Here is a 19,643-nt window from a genome sequence, read left to right as displayed (position 1 = left end):
TATCACTAACATTATTATTTTTTTAAAACTGAATAACACTATTTTTTTTTATAACCAAATAACCACGATAAAACTAGTTAATTTTTTTTTGAAGAATAGTTAAATTAAATAGTGTGGTAATCTAGTCATATTTGTTTTTTTTTAATAAAACTAGTGTAATGAATTGATTTAATTAACAGACTATTTCAAAATATTTTAAACAATTAATTAAAAAGTAATCTAATTACCGTGTAAAAATAATCAATTTAATTTTTAATTAAATTAGAATAAAAACTGCATTAATTATATATGAGTTCCTCTTATAAAAATTATATATGAAATTAAATTACTAAGATAATAAATTCTATTAGTTTTTTTAATATAAGGACATTTTAGTCTTTTCAAAAATTAAACACACTTCTTTCTCCTCTATTTCTCTCTTTCTTCTCTTGTATCAAACAGTATATCAAATCCACTCTATTTCTCATCTATTTCTCTCTTTTCAAACTCTTTCTCACATTTATCTCTCTTCACACTTTCTTTTCACAACCAAACACACCCTAAAGGTTAGGCGTTACCCTTTCTCATGCACTTAATTCTGTCACTATACATTTGAAAAAGAAAAATTAGTACATGCACAAAAATTTGCCAATTGCCAAATATTAGGCATGAATTGTATTTAATGAGAAGTAACTTGGTAAAGGGTAGCTAGCCCCACATATAAGGACACGCGTTCACAAACCCAGTGATCAATGAATTCCGTGGGTACGTAATTTTAACTCTCTGACTAAGTAGGTGGTTTTATTTTAGAAGTTGGTATCTTCTCCTTGTGACATTGAACAGTGCAAGACAAAATTTTTGAGTTTTTTATATTTCTTTTATTCTTTTTGCTACTTGTGGACCCGTCGATACATCAATGTGGAAAGATCAAGCAAATTAGGCAATTGCTCAGAGGGGGCTCCTCAGTTGTTCTTTCAAAAAAAAGAACTAACCAACTACTTTAAAAAAATAGTAACTAACCAACTAATACCAATAAACTCTTATTATCTTAACTGATATTTTGAGGGGCTTTGTGGGAATGCATGCAGGGACATGTAAAAAATTTGTTGAAATTCCAAGAAGATTCGGTAAAGTCTTTGTGTGTTGACACTTTTCAAGTAGATGAATGAGATGAGGTTGCTCTACCGTCTAGTAGAGACTACATGAAAACATGTAGTGAGTGATTTACGATCGCCTGATTGAAAGAAGCGGGTCCTGATTTTTTACCTCATAATTTTATGTTAAATAAAAATATGTATTCATATTTACACCATTTGATAGTAATTGCACGGTACTGAGATGTTGACTGCATTTTGATTGCGCCTATCCCAACTGCATGCACCTAATCCAATTCTAGATGAATGATCTTAATTTTGATGTTGTTTTTGAATTGTAGTTCGAACTGGTTACAGACAAGAACAAATGACCAAGAGATGTGATCATGCTACAAAGCTTGAAGCTATTGGTGACGAGTGCAAGAATTTACTCTCATTTTCATTTCAAAGCTTTCATATGGAGTGGAATGTGGATTCTTTAAGATGCAGACTAATATGATTACGCATGCCTATTTAAAATGACCATATATCATACTAGTTCTTAATTTGAGTGTGCGAAAGGGATAAAAACCACAACAAAATCACGAGAGAAATTGATTGGATTGGAGAGGTGTAAAAAAAAATGATGTATGTAAGAAAATTTCGAACAAAATTAAAAATCATACTGCCACTCAATTAAAAATTTAGCAAAGGCGTCAACAATTTGATTACCTTTACTAAAAGTGTATGACTACAAAATGAGCTACACGAGAGGATTTCACAAACCAACTAAAAGCAATGGCAAGAAACATGATATGTTCCACCCTTAAGTACGCCGCACTGTATTTTGAGGTATTGTGTTCTCACAGTTTTGTATTTTGAAAAGACGCTTCGTTGGTTTGAGGAATGTTAGTGTTGTATATAAACTACCCTTAGCCTCGACTTCTAAGTGATGTGGAACTTATTAAGGTGTAGCAGAACAATTGCTCCCCAGCCGAGGCTAAGGGGAAGTTTTCTACTCGACCCCTCAGTGAAGTCGCTAATGATCGATTTCACCCATATGTACGCCACACCATGTTCCAAGGTATTGTCCGCTTTGTGTGTGAGCCCTCACAAACTCTTGAGTGATGTGAAACTTTGATAAGTGTTTAAAAGTGATATATTTCATATAGGAGTTTAGGCATTTTAGTGACTTGTTTTGCAAGATTCTCCATGGAAAACTCCAAATATTATGCAAATATGTCTTTATGCTTTTGAGCCCTATTCCACCCTTTTTGTGCAGGAAAATACAAGCAAGGAGCAAGAAACGTCAAAGTTCAAAGTCCTACGCCATTAGCGTGTCCTACGCTATTAGCGTGATGAAGAAATGCCCAAGTCCAGAGAGTTACGCCATTGGCGCACCTGGGGCGTGGATCTGGAACACTCTTGAAGAATACGCTATTAGCGTATACTGAGCTATTAGCGTACAAGCTCCAGAGAGCTACGCCACTGGCGCACCTGGAGCGAAGCTGGTCATGAAGAAACACGCTATTAGCGTGGTTTACGCTATTAGCGTAAAAGCTCCAGAGGACCACGCTATTAGCGTAGCTGGAGCGTAGAAGCAGGGCAAGGCCAACGTGGCACAAGCCCATTGGCCAGATTATAGGCCGACATACCACGTTATTAGCGTAATTTGCGCTATTGGCGTAGGTACAAAAACACAGGCCCTTTAAATAGCATTTTTACCTCTCTTTTAGGTCATTCACTATTCCATTGATATTTTCATACATTCTAAGAGAGAGGTCAGAGCTATTTCCAAGAGAGAAACACAAAGCAAGGTGTTTAGGAGTAGAATCAACTCAAGATCACTTTGGACACGAAGGATCTTGACATAGAATCTTCATCTTTCCTTCATCCTTTGCATAGTATACATGTCTATATGTAGCTATCATCTTCTTTGTAGTATTGAGGTAACAAACAAGCTATTATGTAATCTTTTGATCTTTTAATATATAAGGTTCTAGCTTAATGATTCAATATTGTTGTTATTCTTATGTTTAATGCTTTCAATGAGATTCAAGATGATTTGGACACAAACTCTTGAATCTAGAACTAGAATAACAATCTATCTTATGTTATATCACTCTTGACAAGTTTGTAAACCTTTGATAATTACTTTTAATCAAGAATTTAATGCTTTCAGATACTTAATCAGGCTGGACACGGTCGATTAAGTTATCCGATCGACTTTGTTATCGTTTAAGGGATTTGGACACAAATGTTTAAACGCTAACTTAGAAATAACGATGTCGCTTTGGACACGAAGGATGTTGTAGAAATGATTGTAATAATATTGATTATAAAGCTAGAGTCTGTTAATCGATCGAGAGATTGCTGCTGTTATGCTTGCTCGTTATCTTATACCGCAAGTGAAATAGTTCGATCTCCTCTCGTTTTTACTTTTATGTCATCTGTGGATATAGTGTTACAAACAAACATTTTATAAAGGATACCTTAATGTGAAAGATTGTGAAAACGTTTATGATTTAACACAACTCCATGTGGAAAACGATCCTATATATACTCACGTGTACATAGTTATATGACATGTAGAAATTCTACATCAAACTTATTAAGGTGTACTGGAAAAATTGCCCCCAATCGAGGCTAAGGGGGAGTTTTTTATTCGACACCTCAGTGAAGTCGCCAATGATTTATTTCACCCTTAAGTACACCACACCATGTTCTAAGGTGAAGTCGCCAATGATTTATTTCACCCTTAAGTACACCACACCATGTTCTAAGGTATTGTCCGGTTTCTGTGTGAGCCCTCACAATTTTGTCCTTTGTAAAAGGTGTCTTGTTGAATACACTTAGTTTCAACTTCCGAACGGTGTGCCACAAGTGAATTAGATTTAACAAAAATCAACGAGAAGTTTTTAGAGATAATAATGTGCGAGGCATAACATAATACCCCAAGGCTTTGTATGTGTTATGGAGCACGTGGCAAGATTAGCTGCAAAGAGAACAAGATAGTCAAATGGTTGTTACAATGAGTACCTCCATAAGTTGCAAAGCCAATTAAGTTTGCTACAACCCCATCACAATTTAGCTTCATCCAACCAAGGGAAGGAATGCACCAAAATACAGGGGTTGAGCTTAATAGATGGGATAAATGCGAACAAGATCCACTAACTGGGCGTGCTTGAATGCAATACCTTCCACCATTTTATGTAAACTTGATGTAACCTCTCGACCGAACTGGGGATAAAATTAAAATAATATCATTGAAATGAAATCACGGGTGCACCAAAGTAACACTAAAACACAACTTTCAATTGATTAACATATTAGAGTTAGGGGAGTTGTAACCGATAGCATGTTCTAAGTCTCTTTAGCGAAAAATACAATTGTGCAAATGCTAGATATAGTTAGAGATTTGTTAGTATTGATTAAGATAGTTACCAATTAGTTATGATTAATTGATAGTTGATTATATTCGTTATGATAAAATGACTATATAAAGTGCATTCCATACACATTGTAATCTGCAATCAATTGGTTTATGATATCAATTCCAAATTTCTTATTTCTCTCATTTTATTATTCTTTGTTAGATTTCTCAACATGGTATCAGAGTCATGACATCCAACATAAAGACTTTGCATTTCCATTAAAAAGATCGTCATCTTCATTCTTTCTTTGATCAACATATTAGAGATAGGGGTTCACTCAAGTTCAACTCTAATCAAATAATGAGGTCTAAATTAACAAAGTTTGGATCCAAAAGGTAATCCAATAGCTTGTTCAAGTCTTTTTGACAAAAATGCAATAACAAAAACACATGAAGAGAGGCCTCAACACTAGCACCATGCCTAGATTTCAAATCAAAAGCAACAATCCTTCTTAATATAAGAAAAAAAGATGTTGTGGAAAAAACAATTTTAACCCATGCTATCCTTCTGCCACGTCCCACTTTTAAGGGCAAAACATGTCTAAATTTTGCTTTTGCTAACTAAATTACTATGATGTCATCTAACCATCCAAAATTTAATAGTTTGCTTTAATTGCTCTTCAAAAAGGATAGGCTGGTTCCATGGTAACCATACGAAACAAATTTTGTTGGACAACAAAAAGGAAAAAGTTGCCTTTTGTACTATAACTCCAGAAAAAGCCCTGCACTCTTCTCAATATTTTGGGGGGCAAAAATGAATAATTCAAATTTTGAAATTTCAAATAGTCTTTCTATATATCATCCAATACTCTTTCTACTATCATTCTCTGGTTTTTCTCTCTCTCACTTGCTTTTATCTCAACTCTATTATTCTCAATTAAGGTAAACCGAAATATTCACAAGATAAATATTCAATATTATCTAGGTACAAAAGATAAAAATGTTAACAAGTGAGGGCAGGGAAATAATGAGGAAGATCAAGGTCTGTATTTTCTTCTTTTCAAACTTTCTAATCCTCATTTTCTACTCTACTCTTCAATTTTATTTTGTAGGTTTTTAAACTTTCTAATCTCCATCTTCTCATCTTCAATTTTATTTTGCAGGAAACTTGAAAGTTGTACTTCATTCAACCGAACAAGTAGTTGAAGTGCTGCAAAAAATAATATTATGAACAACTTTTCAGATCTACAGGTTCATTTGATGTTTAAAGTGTCTAAAATTTACTCTTTTCTTTATCTAACATGTAACTTTTCATTATTTGTATTTATCTTCAACAACAATTTATTTATCTAGAAATGCAAAAGTTGAACAGAGTTCTTGTCTCTTCATCAAACTACAAACAAAGAAAGGAGACACAAGTAAGTAAACAATAAGATGTATTGTATGTTGCCAATTTTTTTAAATCCTCAATAAATTGTTATTGCAGGAAAGGTGTATTGTATGTTGCCAATTTTTTTATTTTTTTTTGGAAAATATGATATTTTGCAGCAAAGTCAAATAATCTTCATATCTCTCCAACAAACTACAAAGAAAGACATTCTTATGAAGAACTAAACTTTTTACCTTTATTTTATCTTTCAATGTTACATTCAAAAAAGTTCTTATTTTATTCAAGAGTTTTAATCTTTTATATCTAAATAAAATTTCTATTATGTAAAACAACTGACCAAAGATCCAAAAAAAAAAATTAACATAGTATTGTTCTTTAAATTAAGAAGATGATGAAGAAAGATAAATATTTTCAAGAAGAAAATCTTACACTTCTCTCATGAAGAGATTGTTCATTTTTTCTTCTTGTATGTTTTACTAAGCTCCTTTTTATGTTCTTCATTTTGCAGGAGATTTGAAAGCAGCTCTCCTGCCTCCAGTCAACAATAGAGGATGTTCTGCCAAATAAAAATAAAATTTCTTTTAAATTATTTTGTTTCCTAGCCAACAAAATAAATACTATAACGAAAATTTAAATTCAAATATAGTTTACACATGAAAATAAAAGAATATGACACTTTGAGGACTCATGATATTGTAAATCTCAACAATTGTACTGATGTTTTTAATACAAATAACAAAGAGTCTTTCATGAAAAAGAAAATGTCCATTGAGAATGAGGAAAAATGAAAAAAGATAAGCACCCAAATTAAGTCCGTTTAAGTTTATTTAATTGGTCTTTTAAGTCCATTTAAGCACCCAATAGCAGGCTAGCAGCAACAAGGAAAAGTGTAGTAGGCTAGCAGAAACGTGAAACAGAGAAAAGATTGATGAGCTGTGTTCTGATTTTATTGAAAGTATTGATGCTCTCCGGAAAGAATTTATGCTTTTAGTTGACCTACATATTATTTATACGAAAAAAAATGAGGTTTATTGAAAGAAAATTTATTAAAAAAATATGGGATATATTAAAAATCTGGTGTCTCTTTTATTATTTATACAAAAAAAATTGAGTTATATTAAAAGAGAGAATTTTTTATAAAAAAATATGGGTTGAAATTTTTAAACAGAAAAGTCTTCGTTTTATATTCGAAAAAAGATCAAAACTGCAGTAAAAAGGATAAATTTTTGTGGTTAAGAAAACCTTATGATTTTTGCATGAACAAAAAAAAAACCTACGAAAAGAAGTCTTCAAGCAATTTGCAATAAAAAAGGTTCTTTATCAAAGATCCAATAAAAGTATTACAAAAGAATACCAGTAGTATTAGATCTAAAAAAAAACCCTAAAACAGATTCATAAATATACAAAATAATATTCTTACATCACTTGAAAATCACATCAAATTTCATCTTCCGACTGTTGTTGTTGTTGCATGTTTGATGACGAAATTTAAGCTATTGTTGTTGCGGTTGTATCAAAAAAATTGCTCCGGCCTTACTTTTTGTAGGTTTTGTTGTGGATGTTTAGGGTAAGCAAAACATCAGTTTGATTTTTGCAGTGGAGGTTCACGGTGGCCGCAAAATCGGAGAAATAAACAAGGGTTTTTTATAAAGAATGGTGGTGGTGCATCCAAACTGTGGCTGAAAATCTCATTTTTTAAAACCTGAAAATCTCAAGATATTTCCTTTTGAAAATCTAATTTGATAGAAAGAAAGAGGAGAATGAGGAGATGAATAATATGTAATTTTTTTTTAGTAAAGGTCGCCGGAAAGATGTAGATCTGGTCGGAAGTTGTTGGTGACGGTGGTTCATGGTGGAGAAGAGAAAGACATGGATGGTTTCAGGCGAGAGAGAGAGAGAGAGAGAGAGAGAGAGAAGGGACATATGTGAGAGATGTGGAAACTGTGATAGATTTTGTTCAAAATAAACAAATTATTAAATAATATTAAATAAAAAAAATGTGAGACGTGTGAGGATTTAAGAAAGTGAATGGAGAAAGAGGGCTGATGTGTAGATATTTGAAGTGTGTACGTGTGGTGTGGGAAAAAAGTTACAAACAATTAATGAGTGTAGATATACTTACATTTCTAGAATTAAAACAAAGTTACAAATAATTAATATTTATTAATAGGACAATTAATTAATGAGTAAACCATTGGTTTCAAAATTTATTCTCAAATTAGTCCTCTATTAATGTTTTAAAAATAATCTTTGTCAAAATTTTCTCAATTAAATTATTATCTGTGTTTTTGTGACACGACGAGTTACTTAATTGATAAATTTTTGGCAAAAACAAAGGCTATTTAGAACTATTATCAAAAGTTTTTCAATTAAATCTTTATCTCTATGTTATTGTCTCATGACGGAAGAATGATGGACTAATTTGAGTGTGTCTTACAAAGACAGTGAACAATTTGGTGGTTTACTCATTAATACTTCATCTGCCTCAAAGTAATAGTCGTTTAAAGTTTTTACATAATTTTTAAGAAAATATTTATAATTAAGTTGATTTCAGTGCCAAAATTAATATCATTTACCAAAATACCTCTATTATTTGTAGTTAGTGGACAGTTACGTCAGATGAAATTTAATAAATAAAAATATAATAGTGAAAAAAAATACTAAATGTTGTGTTGATATTCTAAAGTGACAATTATTTTGAGACGGAACAAATATTATTTAAAAAGATGATTATTTTAAGATGGATGGAATATTAAATAGAGTTAAGAAAAATCAAACAGGGGTCTTAGAGCATAACTCATCGTCGCCGTAAATGAAAAAAAAATCAATTATTAGGGATATCTCAAAATCACTTTGTAAGTTCATTGAGCAACTATAGCATTTGGTGATAAATATAAACTACAAGTATATTAATGATTCAATAAATCTAAAATATAATTTTTTGCTTATAATAGTGATCGAAGGAAATACGCTACTAAACATATTTTAGTAAACTAACCTGAAATGCATGAGAGAAGTCTGCATTGACTAAAATTTCAAAAGTAACGCAAATGCACATGATAAGTGGTCGCTGACTAAACTAATTTCGATACACGTTATTTATAAAAAATTGTTTATGCTAAAACGTTTTTGCTATTTTGTTTGTCACCTCACTTCAATTTTATATTGATATCGAACTTTCATAAACTATAATGCACGGGAAAAGTGAGCATTGACCAAACTTTCAAAAATAAATCAAATACACGGGATATGTTATCATTGACTAAACTAACTTTGATCTACATGACAAGTTGTCATTTATAAAAATAAAAAAAATCATGCTAAAACGTTTAAACTATTTATAAATATCATCACCTCAATTAAATTCTACACTGATATTGAACACTTATCAACTAAAAAGCATGAGATTAGTGGACATTGAATAAAATTTTGTAGATAACTGAAATGAATTGGAGAAGTGGCCATTGAATAAAATTTCAAAAGTAAAGTAAATGCACGGGATAAGTGAACATTGACTACAAGTATATTAATGATTCAATAAATCTAAAATATAATTTTTTGCTTATAATAGTGATCGAAGGAAATACACTACTAAACATATTTTAGTAAACTAACCTGAAATGCATGAGAGAAGTCTGCATTGACTAAAATTTCAAAAGTAACGCAAATGCACAGGATAAGTGGTCGCTGACTAAACTAATTTTGATACACGTTATTTATAAAAAATTGTTTATGCTAAAACGTTTTTGCTATTTTGTTTGTCACTTCACTTCAATTTTATATTGATATCGAACTTTCAAAACTATAATGCACGGGAAAAGTGAGCATTGACCAAACTTTCAGAAATAAATCAAATACACGGGATATGTTATCATTGACTAAACTAACTTTGATCTACAGGACAAGTTGTCATTTATAAAAATAAAAAAAATCATGCTAAAACGTTTAAACTATTTATAAATATCATCACCTCAATTAAATTCTACACTGATATTGAACACTTATCAACTAAAAAGCATGAGATTAGTGGACATTGAATAAAATTTTGTAGATAACTGAAATGAATTGGAGAAGTGGCCATTGAATAAAATTTCAAAAGTAAAGTAAATGCACGGGATAAGTGAACATTGACTACAAGTATATTAATGATTCAATAAATCTAAAATATAATTTTTTGCTTATAATAGTGATCGAAGGAAATACGCTACTAAACATATTTTAGTAAACTAACCTGAAATGCATGAGAGAAGTCTGCATTGACTAAAATTTCAAAAGTAACGCAAATGCACAGGATAAGTGGTCGCTGACTAAACTAATTTTGATACACGTTATTTATAAAAAATTGTTTATGCTAAAACGTTTTTGCTATTTTGTTTGTCACTTCACTTCAATTTTATATTGATATCGAACTTTCAAAACTATAATGCATGGGAAAAGTGAGCATTGACCAAACTTTCAGAAATAAATCAAATACACGGGATATGTTATCATTGACTAAACTAACTTTGATCTACAGGACAAGTTGTCATTTATAAAAATAAAAAAAAAATCATGCTAAAACGTTTAAACTATTTATAAATATCATCACCTCAATTAAATTCTTCACTGATATTGAACACTTATCAACTAAAAAGCACGAGATTAGTGGACATTGAATAAAATTTTGTAGATAACTGAAATGAATTGGAGAAGTGGCCATTGAATAAAATTTCAAAAGTAAAGTAAATGCACGGGATAAGTGAACATTGACTAAAATTTTGTACATGACTCAAATGCATGGCAGAAGTGTGCATTGACTAGAATTTTAGAAGTAACGTAAATTCACGGGATAAGTTGTCATTGACTAGATTAACTTTGATACACGAAACCATATGTTATTAATAAAAAAATTGTTCTTGCTAAAGCATTCATGTTATTTATAATATCCTCTCACTTCAATACTATAATGATATTGAACCCTCATGAACTAAAATGCGCATGATAATGTTGCATTAACTAAAATTTCATAAACAAATGAAATGCACGTGATAATTTGTCGTTGACTAAACTAACCTTGATCTATAGGACAAGTTGTCATTTATAAATATTGGTCATGCTAAAACGTTTAAACTATTAATAATATCCTCACCTCAATTCAATTCTACACTGAAATTGAACCCTTATCAACAAAAATTCACGAGATAAGTGGACATTGAATTAAATTTTGTGTTATAACTAAAATGCATAGCAGTAGTGACCATTGACTAAAATTTCAAAAGTAATGTAAATACACACGATAAGTTGTCGCTGACTAAACTAATTTTGATACACGGTAATTCTATAATGATATTGAACCATCGTAAACTACAATGCACATGATAAATGAACATTGACTAAACTTTCAGAAATAAATCGAATACACATGATAAGTTGTAATTGATTACACTAACCTTGACCTACATGACAAGTTGTCAATTATAACAATTGTTCCTCCTAAAATGTTTAAACTATTTAAAATGTCATCACCACAATTCAATTCTACAATGATATTGAACACTTATTAACTAAAAAGCATGATATAAGTGGATATTGAATAAAATTTTGTAGATAATTGAAATGAATCGGAGAAGTGGCCATTGAATAAAATTTCATAAGTAACGTAAATGCACAAGATAAGTTTTTGCTGACTAAATTAACTTTAATACACGGAACCGGTTGACATTTATTTAAGATGGTTCCTGCTATAATGTTTATGCTATTTATAATACCACCTCACTTCAATTCTATAACGATTATGAACCTTGATAAACTAAAATGCACGAGATAAGTGAACATTGACTAAAATTTCAGAAATAAATCAAATACACGGGATAAGTTGTCACTGGCTAAACTAACATTGATTTACACGAAAATTTGTCATTTATAAAAAATTGTTTTGCTAAAACATTTAAACTACTAAGAATATCATCACATCAATTCAATTCTACAATGATATTGAACACTTATTAACTAAAATGCACATGATGAGTGGATATTGAATAAAATTTCTTAGATAACTGAAATGCATGAGAGAAGTCTGCATTGACTAAAATTTCAAAAGTAACGCAAATGGACAGGATAAGTTATCGTTGACTAAGCTAATTTGATATACATTATTTATAAAAAATTGTTCCTGCTAGAATGTTCCTGCTATTTGTAATATCACCTCACTTCAATTTTATAATGATATTGAACCTTCAAACACTACAATGCACGAGATAAGTGAAAATTGACTAAACTATCGGAAATAAATCAAATACATGAGATATGTTATCATTGACTAAACTAACCTTGGTCTACATGACAAGTTGTCATTTATAGAAAAAAAATCATGCTAATATGTTTAAAGTGTTTAGAATACCATCACTTCAATTAAATTCTACAATGATATTGAACACTTATCAACTAAAAAAGCACGAGATCAGTGGACATTGAATAAAATTTCGTAGATAACTTAAATGAATTGGAGAAGTGGCCATTGAATAAAATTTCTAAAGTAACGTAAATGCACGAGATAAGTAGACATTGTCTAAAATTTTGTAGATGACTGAAATGCATGGCAGAAGTGTGCATTGACTAAAATCTTAGAAGTAACGTAAATGCACGGGATAATATCACTTCACTTCAATTCTATAATGATATTGAACCCTCATAAACTAAAATGCACATGATAAATGGGCATTGACTAAAATTTCATAAATAAGTCAAATTCACTGGATAAGTTTTTCCTGCTAAAACATTTAAACTATTTATAATATCATCACTTCAATTCAATTTTACAATGATATTGAACACTTATCAACTAAAATGCACGAGATAAGTCGACATTGATTAAAATTTTGTAGATAAATGAAATGCATGGGAGAAGCGAGCATTGACTAAAATTCCAAAAGTAACGTAAATGGACGGAATAAATTGTCACTAGCTAAACTAACTTTGATAAATGATTATTGTACACATGACAAGTTGACAAAAATATTTTAAATTTTTATAAGTTGATATGTTTTTTAGGAAAAAAATTATATAAATTGATATTATTAATGTTTAAACCACCAAATAATTTTTTTTGAAATCCTATAAATCGTTCACACCATGAATAACATTGACAAGTTAAGAAATAAATAATAAATGGTATAAATTCATAATAATATCGACATTTTATATATTGTAAAATTCATAATGATTAACTTTCAAATGGTATAAATTTAAACTGTTTACAAAGACATAATGACGAATTCAAACTACTAAAATTCATCCCCGACCAACCAGTACCCGTGCGGATGCACGGGTATGTTACTAGTACCCTGCAAAAAACAAAGTACGTACATTTAAAACGAAAGAGCTTTTGGAAACTTTTATAGTTTTAACATCAATTTTTTTTTTGTTTTTTTTTATCTATATCTATATTTTATTAAATACTTATATCTGTTTTTTTTAATCTATATTAATTTCCCTTATATTAATTTTATTTGACAAAGTTTTATTATTATAAATTAAAATTAAAATATAAATACTATATTTTTCCTTCAAAAAAAAAATACTATATTTAATCATATTCTCATTTCTTTTTTTTTTTTTATTTTTTTTTAATCAGCATATGTTTTTAGGCAAGCCATTACAAAAAGAACCCCCATGACAAACTATATGTTACACTTTATTTATCTCCGACCAAACACCAAACAATCAAAATTACTTTTCTCTAAGAAAGAATTAACGTAAAAAATAAAGAATTTATGTCGAATGTAAACAAAAAAAAAAGTCAAACAAAATTGATCGAATTAATTAATATTCTAAATCAAATTTTTAATTAATCAGATACTACATGACTTTGTTCAATTTAACACATTTTGAACCCTAGTGTGAAGCACTATAAAACGCTGACACCATTGCGTTTAGCTTTTTGCATAATTAAAAAATCTATCGAGAATTTAGGGATTCGTTTTCACTCTCGCTCTTCACTCTCTCACACGGTAGCTTGCGATTTCGATCGAAGGTAAATTTCCCTTCTTTGCATCCTTTTCTTTCTCAATGCGCAAATCATCGATGTTTAAATCAATCAATTTCATCTCTATTTTCTTCTTCACCTTCAATTTTTGTTGAATTGTTATTATGCGTTGTGAATATTCTGTATTAAGAATTTCTATTTGATTTTGTTTATTCTCATACACAGTAATTTCAACGCAATTTTATGATTCGGTCAATTATAATGAAAATTATTATTATTATCTTTGCAGGCTTGTTAAGTTCTTGAATAGATTTGTATTGTTCTAAGTAAAAAGTGAAATTTGAATTGGTTTAAGTGGAAAAATGCGGAATAAAGAACCGGTTTTGGATGATGGGGAAGTAGAGTATGAGGCTGGTCCAGAATCTGCGTGGGGTAATTTTGAGGATGATGATGTAATGCAGCAGCAATCTTCTATTCAGGATGATGAAGCCAAGAAATTTCCGTTTGTGGGTGATAAGGTAAGGCCCTACATCGTATGAACTCTTTGCAACTGTTTCCTTCATTATCTAGTCATTTAGGGTTAATTGATTTACTGAGTTTTGATGAAAAAACTATTTGAGGCAAGTGATAATAGGGGTAAAATTGAGGGAAAAAAACAATTATAAGCCTTAAGTAACTTGAATTAGCTTCTAAAAAAACACTATAAGCTAGTAAAAATAAGCTATAATATAAGCTTGTGAGATAATCATGGTCTTTTTTAGTCATATGAGCTTATAAGCTAGCTTATTCTACTTGCCAAATACTAAACCCTAAGTCGTTAAACCATTGCCTTTAATTTGCTTGATGCCCATGCAACCTTCTATTAAATGTATGTTTTGTATTTTAAGGTATACTTACAAGTGGATTTGGTCAAAATAGAATAGGAATCATTTGATTTTTATAGATTAGTCAAGATTGCTTGACTATGTTATATTACCCCTTTTCAACCGGATCACACACATTAAATATTGATTCCTAAAGACTGATGGGTGTTTTTAATTATTATCTTATTATTCCATTAACTTTTTGGTATATAATATATTGTACGTATGCACGAGGGTGTTTGTTGTTATGGTTATCTCTTTGAACAAGGGTATGGCCTCGTGACCACAACACTAAGCACAACTCTGTTTCGACATTGGCTATACCTGTGTTGCTTATTTTGAGATACTTGTCATGCATATTTTGAGATAAGTGTCAACGATCCCCAATGGAGATCAAGTGTGTCAACAAATTTTACCTCCCAATTACTCAAAAACCTAATGGCAATTGGTGTGGTTCTCCACAAAAATACTTTGACTTGAGCAGGAAGATGTTCACAACTATTACCATTTACCAAGCATGGTCATCCTAGTTCAATATTGACATCAAAAAGCTGTGGTGCTAGGTTTGAGCTTAGTCTTAGAATAGTAAATATATTTTGTATTTAATATCGAATGCAGTTTCAGATTCTTAGGTAATCAACATATTTTTAGGAACACGGCTACATTTGTTTGGTCAAATCATATGTAACCGCGTTCTTAAGAATATCCTGCTTACCTAAGAATATTAACTGCAACCCATATTAAATACAAAAAGTACCTTTTAAATTCAAAAGATATTTTCTATTCTAATACTTACAGGAAACCCTTACTTTTTGATGGTTTTGGTGTACAATGTTGCAAACGTTAGTGATGTTTTATAGGTCGAAAACTGATTGGGCTCTAGAGACACATAATTGGGGACAATTTTGACATACTGGAATAAATTAATCTAAAGTTATGGCCAAATGTCCCCTATTATGTGTCATTGGAGCCCAATCAGTTTTAGACCCTTTGATATACACATATAAAACATCACCCGCATTGACAACATTGTTCACCAAAACCATCAACAAGCAAGGGTTTTCTCTAAGTTTAAACCTAACTCCACCACCTTTAACATCAATATTGAACTGGGATGATCCCTATTTGGTAAATGGCAATAGGTTTGAACATTTTCATGCTCAAGTCTAAGTGTTTTTCTGGAGGATTACATCAATTGCCACCCAGTTTGTAGTAATTGGGAGGACACTAGTTTTTTGCAGTCACGGTGATTGAGTTCAGATACTTCTTGCACCATTACAGATTGTTGACAGAATATGAACCACAACTATAACAACCATTGTTGAATAGAGCTGTGGTTTCAAGGCCATATACCCTTTCTCAAAGAGATCACCATAACCACAAACACCTTCTGCGCATACAATACATACAATATATCATATGCCAAAAAACATTAATGAAATAATTAACTACATCTGTCTTTATCAACATTTAATTTGGTCAAAAAAAATAAGAATCAACATTTCAAATGTGTGTGTTTGTGATCTGCATGAAAAGAGGTAATAAAGTAGTCTATTTTATAATAATCAGATGATTCATATTCTATTTTCACCAAATCCACGTATAAGTATACCTTAAAATACTAATCACCTGATCTTGAAAATACCCACAACAGCCTTACTGCCAAGAATCCAAATCTATTTATGTACGTGTAAAATCAATCCAAAAGTGATAGTCACATAGTTGAATGATCTTGACTATTTGATGAAGATCAAATTACTTGTATTCTTAAATCAACTTCAAAATACATTTCAAAGTAAGAGTCATTTGATCTTCATCTAACATTGAGAACCACTTCCTTAGTTGCTGACCATCCTAATTTATGTATGTACAATCAATCACAAAAAAACTAGACTTTGGTGAGAATGATGATAAATTTATTTGAAGAGAGAAAAAGGGGAGTTTTGTTTGATACTTATGCATGGTTTCACCACCTTGCATCACTCTTTGAAACCTGTTTCCTTGCTTATCTAGTCATTAAGGTTTGTTTTGTTTACTGTACACAGTGCTAACATGTTTAACTTGAGGAAAGTGACAGAATTTGTTAAACTAAAATGGCATTACTTTGCGTGCTTATTGTTACTCTTTGGGATTTTTTCACTAGGGGGATGGAGAGGATAGAATATGATTTTAGAAATGATTGAAAGAACAAAGGTTAAGGTTTCTTGTGGTAAATTGGCAGGAACCACTATCTAGCTTGGCTGCTGAATATCAATCAGGCAGTCCTATATTACTGGAGAAAATCAAGGTTTGATTGATCAACCTTTTATCTCTATTTCCTTTTGTGCCATGTCATGTCATATTGTTTCATTCCATATTTTCATGTTTCTTGAATCTTTCTGTTATTCCCTTTAATGCAGGTGCTTGATGGGCAATATGCTGCCATTCGGCGTACTCGTGGAGATGGAAACTGCTTCTTTCGAGGCTTTATGTTTTCATACCTTGTATGTTTTATTGTTATGTTTTCATACATTAAATATGTTTTATTGTTATGTTTTCATACATTAAATATGTTTTATTGTTATGTTTTCATACCTTCAATGATTTATTGTTACATTTTCATACCTTGTATGTTTTATTGTTTCCAGTTTAATTGCATATTCTCTACTTTAACCTTCGATGGATATATTCTGGCTTGGGTCTAGGGAGTATGGAATGAAACCTTCCAATTCCAATAATTTCAGTCCATAAATTAACTCTATCTTATTCTCTAGGAGCATATTTTGGAAGCTCAAGACAGTGCAGAAATTGATCGCATCAAAGCCAATGTTGAGAGAAGTAGAAAAGCACTTCAGACCTTGGGTTATGCAGAATTGACTTTTGAAGATTTTTTTACGGTAACTTATCAACTGCGTTCTTCGTTTCTTGTGTTTCTGGGCTTAATAATTTTTCTTATTAAGTATCTCAAAAATTTACCAGCCAAAATGAATGTACCCACTAATCTTATAAAAAATTCTCCAAACATAGGCATATTGTGTTTGGGTATACATAGTAATCTCTGCAGGCCTTTAGGTTAGGCTAGTTGAAAGTAGCTACTATGAATTTGCATATGTGCTATCTGTCTATCAAGCCTTGAACTATGGGAACTATTTGAATAGATTTTCCAGCTATGGAATTTTGATTTTTTAACGATTTTGCAAGCCTTGAACTATGGTGAATTTATTGATATCAGAATTTGAATTCATTTTTGTAACTTCTGTTTTCTGAAGTTTAAAGAAATAAATACACTGTCGTACTCGTAATTATCAAGTCATGGTATGCCCTGTATCATCTCCAATTTCATGTCACTTTCTTTACATACTTTTCTCCCTTTCAAGTTTTAATAGTGGATTATCATTTTGGTGTGGATTTATTGTGATATCATATGCTGAAAACCAAGAACTACAGTAGTAAAAAAATTAAGGCCTGTTAATGTTACGATATGGAGCTATTCAAGTGCTTTGCATCAGAAATCGGCAGACCAGAGCTATGTTATAGGGTGTATTTTGTAGTGGAAGCTATTCATAAACTTGTTTTTATCTCTTCTAACTTTTCCCAGGAGAACTGACTAGAAATGGAAATAAAAACTCTTGATTGTTCAAAAAAGTTGGAAAATCATACAACAGAAAAAATATAGGCGTAACAAAGGTTTCTATTTAATGGAACCATGTGGAAAATTTTCTGGCATATAGTTCTTCTATTAGTGTTGGTGAAAGTTAAACAAAGCCACAAACATGTTGCTTTATTTTTTATTTTTTAAAAATGCTGTGAATTGGACATCTGAACCCCATGCAGAGTACTAATTCTATATCTGTAGAAGTACTTGTTTTCCTCATTTAAGAATATTATAATTTACTATCTCACTGTAAAAATTTCAGTTATTCCTTGAGCAGCTGGAAGACGTTATTCAAGGGAAAGAGACGTCCATAAGGTGATAACTGACTCCTTCACTAAGAATTTTCATTGACAATTTTGAACTGGAAGCATGATATATTCTCGGAATATTGAATTGTCCCAATTTGCTGTTCATCTAGCTCTAATTATCATATTTGAATGAACTTATATATTATATGATCACAGTCATGAGGAGCTTGTTATTAGAAGTCGAGATCAGTCAGTTTCAGATTATGGTGAGTGACTTAGACCTGTCCCAATGCCCAAATGTCTTGATCTCATTTCTTCCATTTTTCTTGACAAACTGTTTCTCTTAGTTGTTATGTTCTTCAGATTTGTTACATCTGCTGAAATACAGAAGCGCTCAGAATTTTTTGAACCTTTCATTATGGGCTTAACCAATACAACAGTTGAGCAGGTTAGTTTCAATGCTAATTTTTTTCTGTATCCCTCCAAAAGTTGAGTTTAAAGTTAGGATCTGAGTAGAAAGAAAGAATATAGCCATTATGTTATTGCAGAAAACCTTGTATATGGATATAGTCATCTGATTTTGATATAATATTCCCCATCTCTTTCATGTTGCTGTTTAGTTCTGCAAATCAGCTGTTGAGCCAATGGGAGAAGAGAGCGACCATGTTCACATTACCGCCCTTTCAGATGCATTGGGCATTCCAATCCGTGTTGTGTATCTTGACCGTAGCTCATGTGATACTGGTGGTGTCAGTGTAAATCATCATGATTTCACGCCGGTTGCTGGTGATCTCCCAAGTGCTAGTGGTAGCTCTGAAAAGAAGAATCCCTTCATCACATTACTATATCGTCCTGGTCACTATGATATCCTCTATCCAAAGTGAGGATGATCTATTGGAGAGACGATTTATTTGATGCTTATTCAGCTCCACACTGAGCTTGGTTGTTAATGAGGGCACATGTACTCTGTAACTTGTCTTGTTAATGTTGAAAAGATCAAATATGTCTAGAATGTTATACATATTTAGAAAGTTTGATCAACAAAGTACGCCGACATTAGTGCATTAATAATCAAAACTCGCCATTTTATGTTGCTTTGTTATTTGTTGGCTATAATTAA

The 19,643-nt window shown here is 31.2% G+C and overlaps 1 protein-coding gene and 2 long non-coding RNA genes across 4 annotated transcripts; 2 read left to right on the top strand and 1 right to left on the bottom strand.

Annotated features, from left to right (window-relative positions):
- Nucleotides 1–5,224: 5,224 nt before the first annotated feature.
- Nucleotides 5,225–7,845, bottom strand: LOC146943776 (uncharacterized). 2 transcript variants are annotated; one of them, XR_015025699.1, is made up of 3 exons: nucleotides 7,236–7,800; nucleotides 6,245–6,371; nucleotides 5,225–5,635 (listed from the first exon to the last, which is right to left on the bottom strand). It is a non-coding gene; the product is annotated as an uncharacterized LOC146943776 (long non-coding RNA). The 2 variants fall into 2 exon arrangements; XR_015025700.1 differs by lacking the exon at nucleotides 5,225–5,635 and adding an exon at nucleotides 5,637–5,818 and having other exon boundaries at nucleotides 7,236–7,845.
- Nucleotides 5,565–7,227, top strand: LOC146943777 (uncharacterized). Its single transcript, XR_015025701.1, has 3 exons — nucleotides 5,565–5,676; nucleotides 5,779–5,843; nucleotides 6,324–7,227. It is a non-coding gene; the product is annotated as an uncharacterized LOC146943777 (long non-coding RNA).
- A 5,892-nt stretch (nucleotides 7,846–13,737) lies between the features above and the next one.
- Nucleotides 13,738–19,625, top strand: LOC146943775 (ubiquitin thioesterase otubain-like protein). Its single transcript, XM_085742046.1, has 9 exons — nucleotides 13,738–13,826; nucleotides 14,068–14,296; nucleotides 16,863–16,928; nucleotides 17,041–17,124; nucleotides 17,395–17,517; nucleotides 18,538–18,590; nucleotides 18,740–18,789; nucleotides 18,871–18,971; nucleotides 19,144–19,625. Exons 2-9 carry the CDS (start codon nucleotides 14,141–14,143, stop codon nucleotides 19,405–19,407), a joined length of 897 nt encoding a protein of 298 aa, XP_085598172.1. The 5' UTR covers nucleotides 13,738–13,826; nucleotides 14,068–14,140; the 3' UTR covers nucleotides 19,408–19,625.
- Nucleotides 19,626–19,643: the final 18 nt, after the last annotated feature.

This window comes from Medicago sativa, chromosome 2 (assembly GCF_051527215.1).
Source record: "Medicago sativa cultivar Bolivia chromosome 2, Bolivia_mono, whole genome shotgun sequence".
Taxonomy (NCBI): domain Eukaryota; kingdom Viridiplantae; phylum Streptophyta; class Magnoliopsida; order Fabales; family Fabaceae; genus Medicago; species Medicago sativa.
Note: the sequence above shows the minus strand (reverse complement) of the source record. Positions and strands in the feature narration are given on the sequence as shown.